The sequence below is a fragment of the Rhinatrema bivittatum genome, chromosome 4, assembly GCF_901001135.1.
Source record: "Rhinatrema bivittatum chromosome 4, aRhiBiv1.1, whole genome shotgun sequence".
Lineage (NCBI taxonomy): Eukaryota > Metazoa > Chordata > Amphibia > Gymnophiona > Rhinatrematidae > Rhinatrema > Rhinatrema bivittatum.
In genome coordinates, this window is record NC_042618.1 from 457,229,006 (window position 1) to 457,251,104 (window position 22,099).

The 22,099-nt window shown below is 43.7% G+C and overlaps 1 protein-coding gene across 2 annotated transcripts in view; it reads left to right on the plus strand.

Annotated features, from left to right (window-relative positions):
• The window catches only part of LOC115089126 (protein lin-7 homolog A), a 66,846-nt gene that overhangs the window by 13,531 nt on the left and 31,216 nt on the right, over nt 1-22,099 (plus strand). For both annotated transcript variants that reach the window (XM_029597113.1, XM_029597112.1), the window contains exon 2: nt 11,894-12,012. In XM_029597113.1, coding sequence (XP_029452973.1) covers nt 11,894-12,012 — 119 coding nt within the window. The remainder of the gene's footprint in view (nt 1-11,893; nt 12,013-22,099) is intronic.

Sequence of the window (22,099 nt, forward strand, 5' to 3'; positions counted from 1 at the left end):
AAATGCTTACGGAAGCCGTGTTGTGAAGGGAAGAGGAAGTGGTGCTGTTCTAGGTAATTTGTTAGTTGAGTGTTGATGGTTTTTTCAAGAACTTTAGCTAAAAAGGGTAAATTGGAAATGGGGCGATAATTAGTTAAATCTGATGGGTCAAGTTTTGGTTTCTTTAGTAAAGGCTTTACGATGGCTAGTTTGAGTTGGTTAGGTACATTTCCAGTGGTCATAGATTTATTAATGATGTCGGCTATGGGTTGGGCTATAGTGTTTGGAATGGATAAAAGGGCTTTGGTAGGGATAGTGTCTGAGGTGTGGGTGGAGGGTCTCATTTTCTTTAGTATTGAGATAATTTCTGTGGCGGAGGTGGTCTCAAAGGTGTTCATATTGGCGTGGGAGTTTTTTGGGAGTGTTTTGAGAGGGGCTGTGGAGTTAGGAAAGCGTTAGTGAGGTTAGTTATTTTATTGTGGAAGAATAGAGCAAGATCATCACATTTGGTTTCCGCTTCTTTGCAGTGAGTAGTCTTTAGTGAAGTTTTAGTTAGGTCTGATACGAACAAGAAAAGGGCTTTGGGGTTGAAATAAAGGTTGTGTATTCTAGTGGCATAGCAGTCTCGCTTGGTTTTGAGAGTGTTCAGTCGGTAGGCATGTAGTAGGGTTTTGTATTTTGCCAGTTGCGTTGGGGAGGGTTCTTTGCGCCAATTCTTTTCTTGAGTTCTAAGGTTGCATTTCAAGGTTTTTAGTTCTGGCGTATACCATGGTTGTTTTGTTTTTACTATGTTAAATATTTCTTTAGTTATTATTGATAAAACAGGAGGGTAGGTTGTCTAAAAAAGCCGTTTAGGCAATAATGTAGATTAGATACCACGGAATGTCCAAGTAAAATCTTTATTTGAGAGCAGATGTATATTTTGTACTTGTGCCCCACTTGTGGGCACAAGTACAAAATATACATCTGCTATACCGAAGTATACCGAAGGCAACCCGCTATACCGAAGTATAGCGGGTTGCCTTCACTCCGGTTTACAAGATAACAACTTAATACAATTTAGTTATTATTGGACATAATTTGTTGGCTGTGTCATTGGTGATGCTATTCCATGAGGAGAGGGCAGATTCAGGGTCCGTAAGGTCTAGTTTATTGAGGTTGTCAGAGAGGGCGTCTATTAGGTCATCTCTTGGACACGGTTTTCTGAATTGTATTGTTATTTTTGAGTTGGATCGCTTGATGGTGTTTTTTAAGGAGCAAATTGCTTTGATGAGGAAGTGGTCGGACCATGGTACTGGTGTATAAGTGGGGAGGTCTGGATGGAGCAGGGAATTTGTGAAGATTAGATTGAGGGAGTGGCCTGCTCTGTGGGTGGGGTTAGTTATGATCTGTTGGAGGTTAAGGACTGAGAGTTAATCAGGAGCATGGTGAGAGTTGTGATGACTAGGAGTTGTGTGAGAGGGGTGAGCATGATTGGAAGGAGTGACCTGGGTTGTGGGTGTGAAAATGGGTGGGGGAGGGTGAGTGGTGTCTGGAGTGGTTGTAGTTAATTTTGCTTATCGGGAATGTGGCCATGTTGCTAGAGTGAAGGGGGAGGGGTTCTATTTGAGGAGGTGAGTTTGTGGGAGTAGGTAGTGCAATGGAGTATTAACAAAGATGGGACGTGATTGTGAAAAGTATTGGGGTGGGTATGTCTGAAAGGAGGGGGTAGTGGAAGGTTGAGGAAAGGAATATAAAGGTGGGAAGGTTATAGGGTGTGGCAAACTGTGCCAATATTGCAGAAGTCTGGGTTGGTTTTGGATTTCTGGGGGGATGGTTACTATATCATTGGTTACTATATAACCAATGATATTCTATGACTCGTAGTCTCAAGAGCTTGAGTGAATAAAAGTGTTTTGAGATTTTCTCCTAAACAACTTCAGACATGGATCGGCTCTCAAGGGGAGTGTTAGCTCATGCCATAGAGCTGGTCCTGCAACCATCAGAGTTTGTTTTCTGGTTTCACAGAGATGAAATGTACAGAACAAAGGAGTCTTCAAATAATTATTCCCTGATAACCTTAAGGTGCATGCCGAAACCAGTGGCGTAGCCAGAATTGATTTTTCGGGTGGGCACAAGGTTAACATAGGTGGGCACAAGGCATGCAGGTCTACTAGTTGTTTTCTTTCTGATAAATAACGCCATATATACTGCACCCTAGAATGGCTTTCTAAGTAGTTTGCAACAGCCATTATGTGTCATGTATGAAACTTTAAAATAATTTACTTCAATTATTTCAAGTATAGAAAACAATCAAATCCAATCATATAATAAAACAAAAATTAATGTATTCTTTCATGAACCATCTTTGCAGAAACCCAGAAATCTTCATAAATACAATAAAATATAATTAATCATCAGAACAGGTGCAGCGCAGAGCTAGGGCAATTCACATTACAAGTAACATGAAAAAAAAAAATTCAAATTCTGGTGTAATCTCAGCAAAAAATAACCCTCCACTGCTATTTTGTGAAGTAACAAACTCTTGCAAAGAAAGAGGCATCTGGAACCTTGCCAAACAATCACAGCACTGACTCTCAGGATTCAAACAGCAACCTTATGAAAAAGCAGCAATGCAAATACTACACCAGGCCCTAGAACATTAATACATCACCTACGGGAATAACAGAACAGGCTGGACTACTACTACAGAGAAACTATATGCTAGAAATACTCATTTCTGTCACAAACAGGCAAAACTGAGACCGACCCTTACCTAATATAGAAATAAGAGACTATAAATTAGAAACAGAAACATGTAGATAAAGCCAAAATAGAAAGCCTGAGAAACTAAAATGTCTGAACAGCGGAATACTTAAGAAAGAGCAAAATTCAAAAATATAAGAATGCACATTCCCAAAGATGACATATTTAAATTGCTAACATCTCTCTCTCTCTATATATATATATATATATTTTTTTTTTTTTTACCTTTGTTGTCTGATCTTTGTATTTTTCTAATCAGTTGGTCCTGGTCCCCTCTTTCCCATTTTTTCCCTTGTCGCTCATTTCCTAATTCCTCTTCAGTGTCTTTTCTACTACTGTCTTCTTCCCTTCCACACACACACACATATATACATAAATGCTTTCTCTCACAGACTCCCTCACACACTCAGGCTCTCACTCTCATATGCTCTCCCCCCCCCCCCCCCCCCAAGCTCACATTCTCTGCAGACACACATACAAGCTCTCACTTTCTCACCCCTCCCCAGGCTTATATTCTTATGCACACACAGACGCACATCCAGGCACCCATTCTCATCCACACACACACAAACCCATTCTCCCATTCTCACCCACACATACACACATTTAAGGTCCCATTCTCACCCACACATACACACTTTCAAGCACCCATTCTTACCCACATATTCAAGCTTCCATTCTCACCCACACACACAAACCCAGGCTCCCATTCTCACCCATATATACACATTCAAGCTTCCATCCTCACCCACATATTCAAGCTTCCATTCTCACCCACATATTCAAGCTTCCATTCTCACCCACACACACAAACCCAGGCTCCCATTCTCACCCATATATACACACATTCAAGCTTCCAACCTCACCCACATATTCAAGCTTCCATCCTCACCCACACACATTCAAGACTCCATTCTCACTCCCATACACACCCAGGGTCCGATTTTCACCCACACACACACAAGGCTCCCATTCTCATCCTCACATACACATTCAAGCCTGTGCACAGTTTCCGCTTCCTCCCCCCAGAGCAGGAAGATCAGCTGGCCTCTCCTGCTGCCACTAGCCTCCTGCTATCTTCGGGCGTATGGCCGACCGATCTTCCTGTTTGGGGGGGGGGGGGCGGGGAGGAGAGCGGAAGCGCCGCGCACAGTTTCCTTCCTCCCCCCAGAGCAGGAAGATCAGCTGGCCTCTCCTGCTATCTTCAAGCCATACGGCCGACCGATCTTCCTGCTCTGGGGGGAGGAAGCGGAAACTGTGCGCGGAGCTTCCGCTCTTCTCCCCCCCCCCCCCCCCCAACAGGAAGATCGGTCGGCTGTACGCAGGAGGCCAGTGGCAGCAGGAGAGGCCAGCTGATCTTCCTGCTCTGGGGGGAGGAAGCGGAAACTGTGCGCGGCGCTTCCGCTCTCCTCCCCGCCCCCCCAAACAGGAAGATCGGTCGGCCATATGGTTGTAGGACCGCTTCCCCACGTGTGCCGTGATGGCGTGCCAAGCATGGGTTCTCCTCTTCACTGTCGCGGGGATGGGATCCCGCGACAGCCTTGCAGTTCTGGTGTCAGTTGGGTGGGCCTGGGTCTAAATTGGGTGGGCAGCTGCCCACCCAGGCCCACCCGTGGCTACGCCACTGGCCGAAACATACATTTTTAGCATCAAAGCAATACGCTATTAACTTTACATGCCAGGAGATGGGAAACCAATGTAAGAATAACCCAAGTGTAATGTGGTCATAACACCAGGCTCCTGTTAGAACTCTAGCTGCAGTGTTCTATACTGTCTGCAGTGCTGCTAAAGTGGATGCTGGAAACCCAATATATATACAGCATTATAAGAATCCAGGCCAGTAAGTATCATAGCTTGATGAACTGTGTGGAAATCATCTTGACACATAGGTTTCAATCTTCGTAGTAGTCTAAGTTTATAAAAGGAGCTGTTGGTATTGCTTTTATCTGAGGCTGGAAAGACAGAGAGGTGTCAAAAATAATATCAAGATTTCTGACTTGTTTCAAGATTGGAATAGCCCAATCACCAACACAAAACAAAGCTGGAACATCAATGTCAGAAGAACAAGACAGAATAATCATCTCTTTCTTTCCTATGTTTAACAGCAATCTAGTTCCGGTCATCCATTGCTTGACGGATGAGATACAGATCGTCACTTCGGCCAATGCATGATAAATTAAAGATGATGCAGGAATAAAAACTGAATATCATCAGTAAAAAGCTGGTACTAAACACCAAACCCTGCTAACAGTTTATAAATTTGTCTCAAATAAATAGTAAAGAGAATGGCTAACAATGCTGAGCCTTCATCTATCACCATCTTCAAAGAATACCAGGAAGTCTAAATGATCCATCCTGATTTCTTGTATCCTGTCAGTCAAATAAGATGTGAACATTTCTAGTACAGTATCCGTGATACCTATCTCAGCTAATCTGGGCAATAGAACAAAGTGATCAAGAGTATCAAATGCAGCAGAGATATCTAAAAAGGTCTATACATTACATGCGTTGCTATCAAAGACTTGATGAATAATGTCAAAGCATGACATGAGTAAAGCTTCCGTATTATGACCGGATCAGAAACCATATTGATGTTAGTTGAACATTTCAGTATATTCCTCAATATATTCTTTGAACTGGTTTAAGACCATACTCTTGGTATCTTTAGTCAGGAAGATAAAGAAGATATAGGGTGAAAATTTCACAACTTTGGCTCAAGTTAGGCTTCTTCAATAAAAGACAAACTGACATGTTTGGATTGTAAGAGTGCATATCACTCAGATGATAAATTAACCATCTTAACAAAGGACTCACTGATTTCATTACATAGAGCCTTCATGGTAGTCATTGACGAGATGTTTCAAGAGCTGGATGAAGTATTCATTGTATTTAAATATTTAATGATTTCTGAGCCAGAGATTTCATCAAATTTCTCCCAGCATCAAGAGATGTCGACATCTCTTAGTACACTCAAGTTGCATTAAAAGTGGAAAGTGAGCACAGATGTTGGTAATTATATCATTAGAAAGGCTGCAAATTGCTTACAAATAAAACTAGCATCAATTCCTGTCCTTCAGCTAACTTTGCACCAACTGTCTAATGGTCTGAAATAGCTTGATAGGCTTATTCCCTCTAGTTAGAATCTTTGTGTAGCAGTGTTTGGTGTAGAAACTGAACAACACATGTCATTGCAGGAAATTTGTATTTCTGGTAAGGCCTTTGTCTTTTTTTTTTTTTTTTTTTTTTTTAATGGATAGGTTTCAATCTCCTAGGTGGGCAGATGGCTGTTTTCAATCTAAGTAACTTTTTTGTGGTGTCCTCTAGGGATCAATCCTTTCTGCATTTTCTATTTAATATTAACTTTATGATCTGTTATTGATGTGATCTATTCCTTCAGTGTGGCATATCATCTGTTCACAGATAACATTCATCTCTGGGTTTAGGTAGAGACCAATCACGTGGCTGTGGTGTCCAATTTAACTTCTTGTCTGGATTCACTAGTCTTTTCTGTTTGAGAAATCCGAAGCTTTGTCTTAATTCTGCAAAATCTGAGTTGCTGTGAATGAGTCAGTAGAGTAGGCCCCTCTTAAATTTGCCATCAATGGGGGGGTTCTGCAATCAAAAGCTTCAGTTCGGAGTTTAGAGGTGCTTGTGGGTTTCTGGCCTCAAGATCAAGAACCACTTTGCCTTTGTAGTACAATATTCCCTTTTCTGATTGCGTTAGAGTAGGCAACTTGTGTCCTAGTTTACAGAAGAAAGACTTTGCTTTGCTCTGTGTCATGGCATGCCACTGGCCAACTTTAAACATGTGCAACTTCTGCAGAATTTTGCGGCATGTCTTTTGGTTGGGGCAAAGTTGTATGGTCATGTCACATCCACTGCACTGGTAACTGATTGTTTATAGAGTGTAATTTAAGATTCTTTGCTTGGTCTATACATTCCATATCCCTTCAATCCCTGCATATTTCATCAACATGCTACAGGAATACCATCTGGGCAGCATTTTGAGATCATCACAGCAAGCACTTTTGGCCACTCCTTCTCTGTCTGTGGCCAAATTGTTGGTGACTTGGCAGTGGGCTTTTAGTTGTATTGCCTGAGAGCTGTGAAATTCACTTCCGGCAGAAATACAACTGGAAAATACGATCAGGCTTTTGGAAAACACCTTAAAACATGGTTTTTCCATCAAGTTGTTGGCTAAACTAGGAGTCATTTCCTATTTTGCATATTTTACTCTTTTGAGATATAAGATCTTTATGTTTGGGATTTGGGAATGGTGGGCTGATCTGCTTGAGGGGAATTGCGGCAATGTCATTAGTCTTTTGATGTGTTGTGGAATCGGGGAGCAGGTGTTTTCTGAGCTCTGTTATATTGTGTTGTATAGGTGCTCATTTATTTTTGGGAGGATTGGGGGATGAGTGTTTCTGGGCTCTCTTTTATTGTATGGTTTTGGTTCTTTCTCTCCCCCCACCCACCACATTTACTATTATGTTTAGCTGAGGATGGAGTGGGATGATGGAGGGCTATTTTATTATTGTTTATTAGTGGGGATTTGGTTTTTAGCTTTGAATTTTTGGATTACAAGATAGATTATATATATACTATTTGATTGCTTAATTTTGCAATCTGCCTTAGACCTTTCCAGAAATTGCAGAATATCGTCTAATAAAAAAATAAACTTAGCCAAAGAGCTTAATAAAGCCACTCCTATAATTAGCGGATTGGCTTAGTCCTACATCAACATCAGATGGAACAGCACCTCCAAAGTTTAAAGAAGGAATGGAAGGCCTTGCTGGGTAAATACAAAACCGATGAGTCCAACAAGTGTAGCCAAAGCGAGTGCAGCTACTTTAAAACTATCTCGTTGTTCATAAGAAGCTGGGGAAACCTACGGGTCCTGCCGAGTAGCTGTATGAGACTCTTGTTGGAAGAGACCCATTCAAGGGCTGAAAGTGAACATGCTAAGTCTCAGAAACAGTTTTCCTGGTGGGATGGCATCCAAGGACAGATGTAGCGAGCCAGTTTTCCATTAGCACCAAGTGTTTAAAAGAAGTTTCAGTCAGTAATGAAAAGGAGAGCTGTATGTTTACTAAATAAAATCATTTCGGTTGCCTCTCTATTAAAAATGCTTCTGACAGTTTTTCCTTTCACGGGAAAAGTGGAGATGTGTTTGAAAACATAAATAATACATGAAATAACACTTTCTTAGGTGTTGGGTGATGGCATATTTGCAAGGAGAGGAAGCAGCAGCTGCAAGGAGAGACAGAAGGTTTTGCTTTGCTTTTTACATGGAAACGGCTCCTAGACTGACTGCTGCTTTGCATAGCGATATGGGATTACTGTGAAGGGGACTGCCAGAACTGGTGCCGAGCCTTGCTGGGGCGCAGCTATCAACCATCCAGAATAAGATCTGGAGCTCATGCAGGAGCAGCCCCTCTCCGTCTGAATCTGAAGCTAGAAACAAGTGGTTTCCTAGGGGAAAGGGTGCTCCTGTGCTTGCCTTCTCTTCTGCTCCTAGATTGTGCAGTCAGTGCTGCTAATGCACAAATGGCACAAGCGTTGTGCAAGAGACAGAAGAAATAAATGTTCAGTCTTCAGCTCTAAGTACAGCACATGTCAAAAGGATAATTTAGGTGCAGAATAGAAGATTGTGGTTTACTTGGTCACAACTAGCTGTCAATAATTTCCCATGGCAGTTTATAACAAGGTAGGTCAGAATTTCCCAGACCTGTCCTAGGAAGCCCACAGACAGTTGGGTTTTCAGGATATCTACAATACATATGCACGAGCTACATTTGCATGCATTGGAGACTCAATAAATATAAATTTATTTCATGCATATTCATTGCGGATATCCTGAAAACCCGGCTGGCTGTGAGTTCCCCAGGACAGGGTTGGGGAGTCCTGCAGCATATGTTGGCAGATAATCAGCAAGCATTGTGTCCACCCAGTCTGCCTGCTTTTCCTGCCTAATAATATATCCAATTCTTGCTTTAGATTCATTTTGGGGGTAATCTTGCCTTCTTTTCTTGGAAGCTAGATAGAACCTGTAATGCAATTCCGTATGTATCGGCTTTTGTCTTTTGCCCCCTTGTGGCCCTCTTGTTGTTTCATTTGATTTATCCTAAAGGTTTCTAAAACTATTCCAATGCTTAGGCCCAATTCTTCAACCTCTAACTCCCCTACCCAGTCATTACACAAGTACTCCACCCCTTGCTACAAAAGCAGGTTAGCAAGCATTTCCTGCATCCAGAAACTGAGTTTTCTGATGCAAATGTCTGGCCCTGAATGTTTTTCAATGGAGTGACGTGGAACTTTTATATGTAAGCACACCACATCCTTACCATTATAAAATGCCATGTTTTGTCCACCCTCTTTACATTACTGGCATTCCTGACGTGATGGAATCGGCGTGCAAACACGGAATATGAAGCTGCTATAGCACTAAGGAAAGCTGTTTCTGCAGTAGAAAACTTTCCTATACTTAATGTTATAGGAAATCCGAGTTATCTGTGGTCACCTTCACCAAAATATTCTATTTTCTGCCTGCTGTGTGGTTAATTCTACCCATAACACAGCTGGTTTAGTGCTTCCCAAGCATGGCCTCACTGTTGAAACTCAAAATCTTGTCTTTGTTTTCTCTGTGTCTTGTCTGTCCATCTTGACTAGATTGTACAGACGAACATAAGACATGCCATACTGGGTCAGACCAAGGGTCCATCAGCCCAGTATCCTATTTCCAACAGTGGCCAATCCAAGTCACAAGTACATTAGATAAATCTCAAGCTATTATTTCTTATTAATAGCAGTTTATGGATTTTTGCTCTAGGAACTTATCCAAAACTTTTTTAAACCCAGTTACGCTAACTGCTGTAACTTCATCCTCTGGCAATGAATTCCAGAGCTTAACTATGCGCTGAGTGAAAAAGAATTTTATTTGATTTGTTTTAAATGAGCTACTTGTTAACTTCATGGACTGCACCCTAGTGTTTCTGTTATCTGAGAGAGTAAATAACCAATTTACATTAACCTGTTCAAGTCCTTTCATGATTTTGTAAACATCTATCATATCCTCCCTCAGTTGTCTCTTCTCCAAACTAACAGGCCGATACAGTACAGTGCAGGTTAACAGTGCGCTCCGGTGGAGCGCACTGTTAACCTGCATTTGGACGCGTGTTTTCGACGTGCTAGCTTTACCCCTTATACAGTAAGGGGTAATAGCGCGTCGAAAACGCGCGTCCAACCCCCCCCCCCCCCAAAACTAATAGCACCTGCAACATGCAAATGCATGTTGATGGCCCTATTAGGTATTCCCTTGCGATTCAGTAAGTAAAATGTGCAGCCAAGCCGCACATTTTACTTTCAGAAATTAGCGCCTACCCAAAGGTAGGCGTTAATTTCTGCCGGCACCGGGAAAGTGTACAGAAAAGCAGTAAAAACTGCTTTTCTGTACACTCTGACTTCATATCATGGCGATATTAAGTTGGAGGTCCCAAAAGTAAACAATAATTTAAAATAAAAAAAAAAAATTTAAAATCAGCCCGCGGCTCGCGGGTTGAAAACTGGATGCTCAATTTTGCCGGCGCCCAGTTTCCGAACCCATGGCTGTCAGCGGTTTGAGAACCAACGCTGGCAAAATTGAGTGTCGGCTGTCAAACCCGCTGACAGCCGCCGCTCCTGTCAAAAAGGAGGCGCTAGGGACGTACTAGTGTCCCTAGTGCCTTCTTTTACCGTGGGCCCTAATTAGCATATTTTTCTTTTCTGGATCGCACGCCCAGGACACTGGCCTGTGCGCACGCCACATTTCTTTCTGTATCGGCCTGTAAGCAGCCCTAACTTCCTTAGCATTCCCTCATAGGACAGCCATTCCATGCCCCTGATTTGTAAGCTCTGAGGAGCAGGGACTGTGTCTCACGTGACTCCATAGAGCGCAGCATATGCTCGATGGAATGATACAAAGGACAATAATCATTCCTAAGGACCTGCTGCTTTCGAAAAAATTATCCATTAAAGCAGGTGTAGTGCCTTAGTTGCATTTGTTCCTCCTGGACACCCGAAGCCCACGTCCCCAGCCCTACCCCCAACAAAAAATACTTTGAGGCTGAACAACTCCCTGAAGAGGATGAGTTGCACATAAATCATATGATAACCTCCGTAAATGGAAAATTAGAGAAAAATACTGCAGACTTTCTTGTGCCCTCTTGAATGTCAGTGATGTAGATACATAAGTGCATTATAAGAGTGAAATAAATTTCATATAAACCTCCCCAGCATATCAGTCCTGTGAGAATTTTTCCTTTCTTTTTCTGACTCCAGAAACGACTGACAAAAAGAAAAGAAAAACACAAAAAGGAAGGGACAAGGTTTTTTCCCTCCCCCACCAGAAATAACAGCACCACAAAAAGTTGAAAATTAAAGCCTGCCCACCCCCTTCCCCCATCCCCTACCCTCCCCAGACTTGTCTTATCCTGTCGGTGGTTCTTAAAAAAAAAATCCAAATGGGGCAGGATGGATGCCTCTGCTGTCCAGGAGCCTCGTTCAGAATGGGGCCTCCATACAACATGATGGTGGCCTTGGGGCCACCTCCTACTCCATCTGGATTTCTTAAAACCTCATATGGGGTAAATTGGGTCCAGGGTGAGTGGGATGAGGGGGCAGGCAGGCCAGGGCTGGGGGTGGGGTGGAGAGGCCTTAATATTTAGCTTTTTGTAGTGCCAGTGTTAGTTTCTCTTTTAGCCGGGGAAGATCATCAGTGCTGATGACTGCTTTGGAAAATGAAATGAAACGAAACAGGAAATTTCATTGCAAATGAAATATCCTCCTACTAGGGAGGATATTTGGAATCATTTATTTGATCTATGTTTCAAAAGTAATAGATTTTCTTTTCCAAAAGAGAGGATGCTCATCTTGTGAGAGAAACTGCTTTTGAAATGCTTTCAATGTGAAAATCTAACCTGTAGCCTGATGTTTTTCAGCTGAGACATCTTAGTATTCACGTGTTTGGCAAATCCAGAATTGAAATCCTGGACGTTACCTGATTATGGAATTCACTAAAACCATCTTTGCTATTAACATGGCTTCACTTGTAATGTGTACGGTCATTTCCAGCAGCAGATGTTTATGGCTCTTCCGTCCTTGCCTGATGGCTCTTCCTGTTTTGTCTACTTAGATGTTGCAAGGGCGATTGAACTGCTGGAGAAGCTGCAGGAGTCTGGAGATGTCCCTGGCCACAAATTACAGTCGCTGAAAAAGGTCCTGCAGAGTGAATTCTGCACTGCAATCAGAGAGGTATGAGGCTAATACTGATGAGTAAGTCGCCCTGTGGCCATGTTCTGTAATAGAGAGGCCCTCTGATTGATCAGCAAGCTCTCCACTTTCAGAGAGAGAGAGGGCCTGCTGACTAATATAAGGTATATAGAGACTGAGGAGCAGCTTGCTTTTCCCTGGACATTATTATTGGCCTTTTATAGAATTGTTAAAATACCCCAAAGCTCTTCCCATTACATAGTGTACACTGTGAGTGTCTCTGGAGACTAAATGGACTCAGCTTCACCATTTGTTATCCATGAGAGTTGATGTAATTTTCAGGAATGAATCGGCTCTCTGTGTTGTAATACAGAAGCATATTGTGATCACACACTGCCTTTAGTGTTTTGCATTTGGATGGAGCCTTTATGCTTAATCATGGATATGTATTCAACTAGAGATGGCTTTTTTTTTTTTTTCATATATTTCCTTGAATTCAGGGGCTATGTTGTCAGGGCAGTGTTGAGAAATTAATGATTATGCTTTGTGACAAAATGTAGAGTCTCCCGGGCTATGGAGTAGTTAATGCCTGAACCATTCCCTCAGGCAGTTAGGCTTTCCGTCCCAGACATAAATACATGAAAATGAAATTTTAATGAAAAAATGTTGTTTAGGATTAAGTGTCTTCCTACTTGAGTGACGCCAATGGCAACGTCAAAGAAACACAAAGTCCAAAGAACTCTCGAGTGTTGATGGCGTTTGCACATTGCCGACATGGCTGAATTTACAACTCATGGCACCTCACAAGATCTTCCAGGCCTCCCGCTTCCCCGTCCTCCATCCCTGCTATTGGAAGGGAGAGGAAATAGGATCATGCCTGGGTGGGGGAGGATGGCACCAATGTGATGTGGAAGCCCAGGGTAGTCCACCCCCACCCCTCACCCCCCCAGATTTATTATGGAATGCATTTATTATTGTCAAACCGTTAACGTTATTTTAAAAATTATAATATTCCCGCTTTTAGCCTCCATATGTGCATGGCTACTGTGTCTAATGGGGAAAAAAAGGCCCTGATTGTAGACTCTGCCACATCTACTGCAGCAGCTAAGCGTAGCTCCAGTTAAATGTAGCTAAAGAAAGATCCTTGCTCTCATCCGCCATTTGGAAAAGATTTTATTTTGCGCAGCTTCTCAACAAGTTTTGTAAGTAGTAGCACGCTGCAACTGGCAAGGATGACTGACAAAGTCAAGAGCAGCACCTGTTGACATCACTGCTATATATCATTAATATGTAGTTTCCTACATCTGATTTACATAAAGTAGCCTCTGGAAAAGTCCCATAAGTATAATGTTAATTATAACAATAATGTTAATTATAGCTTAAGTGTGGATCCTTTTCTCCAACCAGATAATAGAAAATAACAGAAGTTATTCATAGTTATTGGTTTATCTCATAGCTTAAAATAATAAAACTTTAGGAGGCTATCTATCCAGTGCATTTTATATAGTAATCCCTATGTTCCAATTGCTTGAGCTCTGTTGCTGTACAGAATATAGGACTGTGCATTCGTTTGAAATGAAAGCATAAAGCACTACAAATGAGGCCATTTTCAGTTCATTCCAAATGAAATTAAATAAAAATACCCACTGAAGAAAATATCCAGCCCAAGACTGGGTTGTGACTCCCAGGCCTAATGCTGGGGTCTGGCCTGAGGGCAAGGCCTGATGCTGGCAGTCAGAGGCTTGGTATCATCCCTAATGCCCGGGCCATGTCCCGTTGTTGAGGCCTGGGCCCAGCCTGAGGCTGGGACCTATTGCTGAGGCCCAGACCTAGGGTAAGAACCAATGCCAGGGCCTAGCTTAAAGCCAAACCTGTCACTGAGGCTCAGGCCTAGGACTGGACCCAGTGCCAGGACCCAATCCAAGACCAGGTACAGTCACTAAGGACTTGGCCCAATGCCGGAGTCCAGCCTAAGCCTATGTTCCATCGCCAAGGTCCAGGCTTAAGCCCAGGACCAATGCTTAGACCTAGGCCTGGAGAGCAAGGACCAGGCACTCTGATGTCTTCTTTCTTCTTAGATTCCCAAAAAAATGATGCTGTCTGCTGAAAGGCTGTACCACAGTGATGCCAGTGCAGTGCCTTCCTCAATATTGATGTATGGCTATAGATTTCCACATCAATCAACAACGGATGCAGCTCCGATTTTGTTTGTATTTGTGGCTATAGATTTCAACAGCTGTCCACTTGGAAGGAAAGTGCCTCAGTAGCATCATTCTGGTGCATCTTTCCAGTGCATGACCTTATTTTTTGGCAATCCAAGAAGAAAGAAGATGTTGGAAGACATGATACTGAGTCACTAGATTTAGGCCTTGCTGATGGGACCTATCCTTGGGCCAGACCCCGGACCTGGCTTTATGTCTGGTCCTAGGCCTGGAACTTAGCAATGGGACTCAACATTAGGCCTGGATCTAGGTTTGGGCCTGGGTTGGGGCCTCTGTGACAGGACCTGGTCTTGGGCCAGGCCTCTGCATCTGTCTTGGCCTAGGCTTAGACCTCGGCAATGGGACCAGACCTCATGCCAGGCCCTGTGCTGGGCCTAGGCTTTGACAACAGGACCCAACCTTGACCCAAGCCCCAGCATCTGGCCCCAGGCCTGGGCCTCCATGACAGGACAGGCTCTGTGATGGGCCAAAGCTACAGGATCCGGTCTTGGGCCTGAGCATAGGCCCAGGCTTCTGCAATAGGATCTGTCGCCATCATGGGGGGGGGGGGGGGGTTTGTTTGTTTTTTGTTTTTTTACAATGAAGTCAATGGGGCTTAAAGATTGTTTTCCCCATTGATGTCAATGTAAAAGAAAAAACAAATAGAACTAAAAGTTAATTTTTTGTTTTTTGTTTTTTGAAACTAACCTAATGAATGACTGGCACCTATGAAACAAATGAACAAACCGAAACAAATTTTTTGACTCTGCACATCCCTAACAGAATACTCCAATCGGAAACCAGGCACTGTCGTGGCCACTGTACTTTTTCTTGATTAATCGTATTTAATACATTTATCTTCAGTTACAACGTAAATGCAATTTAATGAAAAATAATTACAACTGCCAGGTAACATTTACATGGCCAGGTTCAGGATTAAGAAATGGACCTATTTATTAAAAAGCATTAATGCCTTAATGCATGTTAAATGCCTGTATCATGTATTAAGTCACCATTAATGCCTTTGCATTAACAGTAACATGCTTGCTTTACTATTAATGCAAAAATGCCAACATGGTGAATATTTAAATGAGTGTGCCTCATGCAAATTTATACAAAAAGATCATGAATATTCAAATAGATTACTGAAAATCACGCTAATTTGTATTAGCCCACAAGCTAATGCAAAAACTTAACTTTAATATAGCTTGTAAGGTGTAGTTATTTGTTTAGCCCTCCACAGTTAATGCATGGTATAATGTGGGCCACTATCTTTAAGTGGCTCCCTGCCAAGCCAATCCCTCCAACTCTCTACCCTCGTGAATTCTCGTCACTCACTGGGCCATCCCCCACTCTCCGCCTTCACTCAGTTCTCAAGTGGTCTCCACAGGGTAAGCAGTCCCCACCAGATCAAACTACCCACCCACGCCCTGCTCACCGCTTTGGAGGTATTGGAAAGGGATACTGCAGCAGGAGGGAGTGCTCCTTTATTTGGATTTATTATCCACCTTTTTTGAATAAGTAGTCCTGCCCCACTGATGTGACTAAGAAAATAGTGCCCCATGATCTTATGCGCTCCTGTGTTCCACATTAAGGGGCTCAGAAGGGCCTTGTGAGGAGCTGAAGTGAGAGTGGAGGAGGGGCTGCTCCAAATGACTCGGGAGGGCCAGGGAGACCATGTCAGTGGATCAAGGGGGGCATTACCATCAGTTGCAAGGTATAACACATCCACGGTAATTCTGGTTTTAACAGAAGTTTTAGTAAAGGCTGAACTCCCTATAGTGAATCAGGTGTTAAAATCAACTGCAAAACATAACGGTACTCACTACTTCTTAGACAGGTGCCAAAGTGATGTAAATTCGGTGGCATCCTCCCTAGCAGATCCATTTTAAAAAGATGCACTGGGAGCAGGAGCAATGGAATTGTTCCTGTGCCTTTCTTGGAGAACCCCCAATGGAGGGGGGGTAAGTGGGGGCCAGCACATACTTCACTGGCTTTTAGAGCAGCTCGGCAAGGCCCAGCTGAGTAGGCCTGGGCCCCTAGCCCAGATTTGCAGGATGATGGGGACTGGAGGGTTCTCGACAGATTCTGTCTGGGATCAGCCTTTGTCTTGAATCTTTGTTGAGAGGTAGGAGGGGGTGGAAGGCCTCGAGGAGGCAATGTTTTTTTTTTTTCCATTTTTTGGGGGGGAACATAAGAACATAAGAAAATGCCATACTGGGTCAGACCAAGGGTCCATCAAGCCCAGCATCCTGTTTCCAACAGTGGCCAATCCAGGCCACAAGAACCTGGCAAGTACCCAAAAACTAAGTCCATTCCATGTAACCATTGCTAATGGTAGTGGCTATTCTCTAAGTGAACTTAATAGCAGGTAATGGACTTCTCCTCCAAGAACTTATCCAATCCTTTTTTAAACACAGCTATACTAACTGCACTAACCACATTCGCTGGCAACAAATCTCTCTTCATTTAAAGAACAGTTCCATTTCTATCAGATTGAAGAGCAAAAGATGCCTCGATGTGAATCTAGAAACTATACAGACTGATCAGTATCATGGTAGACTGGTGCAAGATCCAAATTATCCATAGCTGTCCAAGTATCTTGATTTCCTTCTCTTTCCACTCAAATGGAGGTATATTTTAAACTTTGAGAACTAGGGTTATAGCCTCTCTGAGAATACACAACACAGCAGAAATCCTTTTTCAGCATTTCCATTGGGGTTACTATAGATTCCTAATCCTGGTGGCATTCTCCAGAAACACCAGCTTGCTTTTGAGCGTAATATTCTCCTTAAAGCAACATCTGAGCTCTGGAGAGTATTTATTTATTTATTTAGAACTTTTCTATACCGTCGTATAGTAGAGCACCATCACAACGGTTTACAGTCAGGCACAAATGTGGTTTCTCAATTATCCATAGGGTGCCATTATTATACGGTTACATAGTTCAATCATATACTTTATATGGGGAATGGGTATGGTTACCATTTATGATTAGCTGTCTTTCTAATTTAATACTTAATTGTGAGAAAATAATAAAAATAAGCAATTCTGCCTTTTTCTCTTGTTGACTTCCTGCTTTGTGTATGTGTTGTTATTCCGCTACCTCACTGTGAAATGCTTTCTTGAAGAGCCATGTTTTTAAGCCTTTTTTAAAGAGTTTAAGTCCTTCATTAGTCTTAATTCCAGGGGTAATGTGTTCCATAATAATGGTCCTGCCAAAGATAGTGCTCTCTCTCTAACTTGGGTCAACTTTGCTGTTTTGACTGAGGGTAAGAACATAAGAACATAAGAAAATGCCATACTGGGTCAGACCAAGGGTCCATCAAGCCCAGCATCCTGTTTCCAACAGTGGCCAATCCAGGCCATAAGAACCTGGCAAGTACCCAAAAACTAAGTCCATTCCATGTAACCATTGCTAATGGTAGTGGCTATTCTCTAAGTGAACTTAAGGGCAGGTAATGGACTTCTCCTCCAAGAACTTATCCAATCCTTTTTTAAACACAGCTATACTAACTGCACTAACCACATTCGCTGGCAACAAATTCCAGAGTTTAATTGTGCGTTGAGTAAAAAAGAACTTTCTCCGATTAGTTTTAAATGTGCCCCATGCTAACTTCATGGAGTGCCCCCTAGTCTTTCTACTATCCGAAAGAGTAAATAACCGATTCACATCTACCCGTTCTAGACCTCTCATGATTTTAAACACCTCTATCATATCCCCCCTCAGTCGTCTCTTCTCCAAGCTGAAAAGTCCTAACCTCTTTAGTCTTTCCTCATAGGGGAGTTGTTCCATTCCCCTTATCATTTTGGTAGCCCTTCTCTGTACCTTCTCCATCGCAATTATATCTTTTTTGAGATGCGGCGACCAGAATTGTACACAGTATTCAAGGTGCGGTCTCACCATGGAGCGATACAGAGGCATTATGACATTTTCCGTTTTATTCACCATTCCCTTTCTAATAATTCCCAACATTCTGTTTGCTTTTTTGACTGCCGCAGCACACTGCACCGACGATTTCAATGTGTTGTCCACTATGACACCTAGATCTCTTTCTTGGGTTGTAGCACCTAATATGGAACCCAACATTGTGTAATTATAGCATGGGTTATTTTTCCCTATATGCATCACCTTGCATTTATCCACATTAAATTTCATCTGCCATTTGGATGCCCAATTTTCCAGTCTCACAAGGTCTTCCTGCAATTTATCACAATCTGCTTGTGATTTAACTACTCTGAACAATTTTGTGTCATCTGCAAATTTGATTATCTCACTCGTCGTATTTCTTTCCAGATCATTTATAAATATATTGAACAGTAAGGGTCCCAATACAGTAAGGGTCCCAATACAGAAGAGCACATAAACAAAAAATACCTGTAGCTCCCCCCTCAGGTAATACAGATACACTGCCTCCAAGGGAAGGGAGGCTGCTGCAGCAGAAGACTGAACTCCACCTGCGTCTGTGGGGAGAAGTTGGGGTTGGGGGTTGCAGGTTCGTTAACGACTCTAGGGTGGTTTAACTAGGGGCCGGCTTGTTCAGTTTCTCTTTGGTTTTTCCTCTTTTTCCCCCACAATGGTCCCCTTTCCCACCACAGCTTTCCTGGGAGCGGGGTACAACGAGGAGAAATCACCACAGCAAATGTAAATGTTCTTGTTCTTTTTACTAAAGCAATGAAACAACTTGAAGGAGCGGAAAGAAGAGGCGAGGGCAGCAATTATCAGAAAACACAGAATAAGTAGCACTTGTACTTTATGTAGAGGTCAATATGGTTTGCGGTTGAGAATTACTGGAATAGAATTGCAATAATACACAATTACCAAATTGCGGCTGAGACTTCTGTTTTGGGTACCCAAAAATAAATAAGCACTTCAATTACCATCCCTGAGCAGCAGAGAAACAGAAGTGATGAGGTCCAAAAATGGCAAAGGAAACAGCTCAGACACTTCCTCGGGTCAGCACCAGAAAGTATTATTTGTCCTGGAGAGGGTTTTATTTTTCCTTGGTTCAATCCAAAAGGAATGGCTGGAAAGTGACTTGCAGCCCTGTGCTACTGGGACCTTGCAGCTCCCGCAGGCCCACTTTAGTTTGCCTGCTTATATTGCAATCTGTAGAACAAACAAGTCTTGGGCTGCTTCTGGTGCCAGCCCCGTTTTATACTTATCTCTCTCCACCAACAGGGAAAGAGTCCTGGTGTGCTCATCCGCCATCCCCCCTGCTCCAATGTTCTCCGGAATATCCAAGGAAACTGGCTCCTCGCTCCCTTTTTGCTCCCCTATCAAAATGGCTCCCATGTCTCTCCAGCTTTCTCTCGCTCTCTAGCTCACTTCTGAGCCACTCCCCTAGCAAAGCCTGGGCAAGCAGCCTACATTTTTTTCCTCTTGCCATGCAGTCCCTGGGGGCAGGGGCGGAATCTTCCTGATTAGTTGGTAACAGTGGCGTAGCCACGGGTGGGCCTGGGTGGGCAGGTGCCCACCCAGCTTAGATCCAGGCCCACCCAACTGGCATCGGAACTGCAAGGCTGTCGCGGGATCCCCGCGACAGCGAACAAGAGAACCCACGCCTCGCGCGCCATCACGGCACACATGGGGAAGCGCTGCTGCGGCCATATGGCCAACCGGTCTTCCTGTTCGGGGCGGGGGGGGGAGCGGAAGCGCCGCGCACAGCTTCCGCTTTCTCCCCCAAAGCAGGAAGATCAGCTGCCTCTCCTGCTGCCACCGGACTCCTGCTATCTTCGGGCGTCGGGCCAAACGGCCCGCCGAACTTCCTGTTTGGGGGTGGGGGAGCGGAAGCGTCACGCACAGCTTCCGCTTTCTCCCCCAAAGCAGGAAGATCAGCTGCCTCTCCTGCTGCCACCGGACTCCTGCTATCTTCGGGCGTCGAGCCGTACTGCCCGCCGAACTTCCTGTCGGGGGGGGGGAGCGGAAGCGCAGCGCACAACGTCCGCTTCCTCCCTCCTCCCCCCCCCCAAGCAGGAAGATCGGTGGGCAGTACGGCCCGACGCCCGAAGATAGCAGGAGTCCGGTGGCAGCAGGAGAGGCAGCTGATCTTCCTGCTCTGGGGGAGAAAGCGGAAGCTGTGCACGTGCTTGAATGTGTATGTGTGGATGAGAATGGGAGTGTGTGTGGGTGAAAACTGGAGCCTGGGTGTGTATGTGGGTGAGAATGGATGCTTGAATATGTGGGTGAATGGGAGCTCGAATGTGTGTATGTGTGGTTGAGAATGGGAGCCTGGGTTTGTGGGTGGGTGAGAATGGAAGCTTGAATATGTGGATAAGAATGGGTGCTTGAATGTGTGTATGTGTGGGTGAGAATAGGACCTTAAATGTGTATATGTGTGGATAAGAATGGGTGCTTGAATGTGTGTATGTGTGGGTGAGAATAGGACCTTAAATGTGTATATGTATGGATGAGAATGGGAGCTTGAATATGTGTGGGTGAGACTGGAAGCATGGGTTTGTGGGTGAGAATGGGAGTTTGGGTTTATGTGTATGGGTGAGAATGGGAGCCTGGATGTGCGTCTGTGTGTGCATAAGAATATAAGCCTGGGGAGGGGTGAGAAAGTGAGAACTTGTATGTGTGTCTGCAGAGAATGTGAGCTGGGGGGGGGGGGGGAGAGCATATGAGAGTGACAGCTTGAGTGTGTGAGAGGGAGTCTGTGAGAGAAAGCGTGTGTGTGTGTGTGTGTGTGTGTGTGTGTGAAAGGGAAGAAGACAGTAATAGAAGAAAGACACTGAAAAGGAATTAGGAAATGAGCTATAAGGGAAAAAATGGGAAAAAGAGACCAGGACCAACTGAATAGAAAAATACAAAGATCAGACAACAAAGGTAAAAATATATATCTATATTTTGAGATGTTAGCAATTTAAATATAAGCAACACAACCGCTCTCTCAAAATTTATGGACAGGTAGGAGCCGTGTATAAAATCGTAATAAGAAGGCTAAAGTTCCACAAATCACCGTGAATTATGTTTGTATCATTAAGTAAACCTCATACTTAGGCGTAGATGTGAATGCTATGCTGCATAATTTGGCATTATTTATCAGTAAAAAAAACAACTAGTAGACCTGCATGCCTACAGCCCACCCATGTTAACCTTGTGCCCACCCAAAAAACCAATTCTGGCTACGCCACTGGTTGGTAAGCTCTGATTGGCTCAGAGAGTCAGGTGACCTCTTGCTTTTCACTGTGTTCAGCAGCTTTGGAGCAGTTTTGTTTTTTTTTCTTCTGAGCTGGTTAACCCTGCAGGTGCTGGTTTTGAAGAAGCACATGCTTGCTACAAGTGAAAACAAGTTTTTAGCACCACTCGCACAGTTCCTCTGACAAATGTGTTGGCAGCAGAGGGACTGCTAGCAGGCTGTTACTACCAGGCTCCCTGATACAGCCTGAGGTATGGTTTTGAGAAGCCAGACAAAGCATGTGTAACCCTTTTTCTTTGGAGGGGCATATCCTCCAAGGGCACAGAGAATTTCTTCCTTTAGGGACCTATCTTCCTCTGCCACTTCTCCCTTCCGATGTTGGTACGCGAGGGGTGAGTCCTTTCTGTGGTGGGAAAGCTATTGCTTGTGGCCCAGGTGCTGAGGTGAATCCCTTATCTGAGTGCAACTGTTTAGTGTCGCGTTGATGCTTGGCTGGGACAAAGGAAGCAGGATACAGGTCTGGGTGTTCAAATAATAAAAGTTTACTGATTTCTTCAAAAACAATCACTCTCCTTGTGAAATAAACAACTATACATATGCATGTCCTTTGTTCTCAGTGTGTGTGCTGGTGGCTCCGGTTCCTGGGTGATCTTAGCTCTCCTGAACAAAAAGTTTCAGAGTCCTAGACTCTGGGGAGATCTTACGCTGTAAGGGAATCCCAGTAGAGGTTTACATAGACCTACCTGAGTTCCCATAGCATTCAGACAGTTACCCAGCCTGCACCTG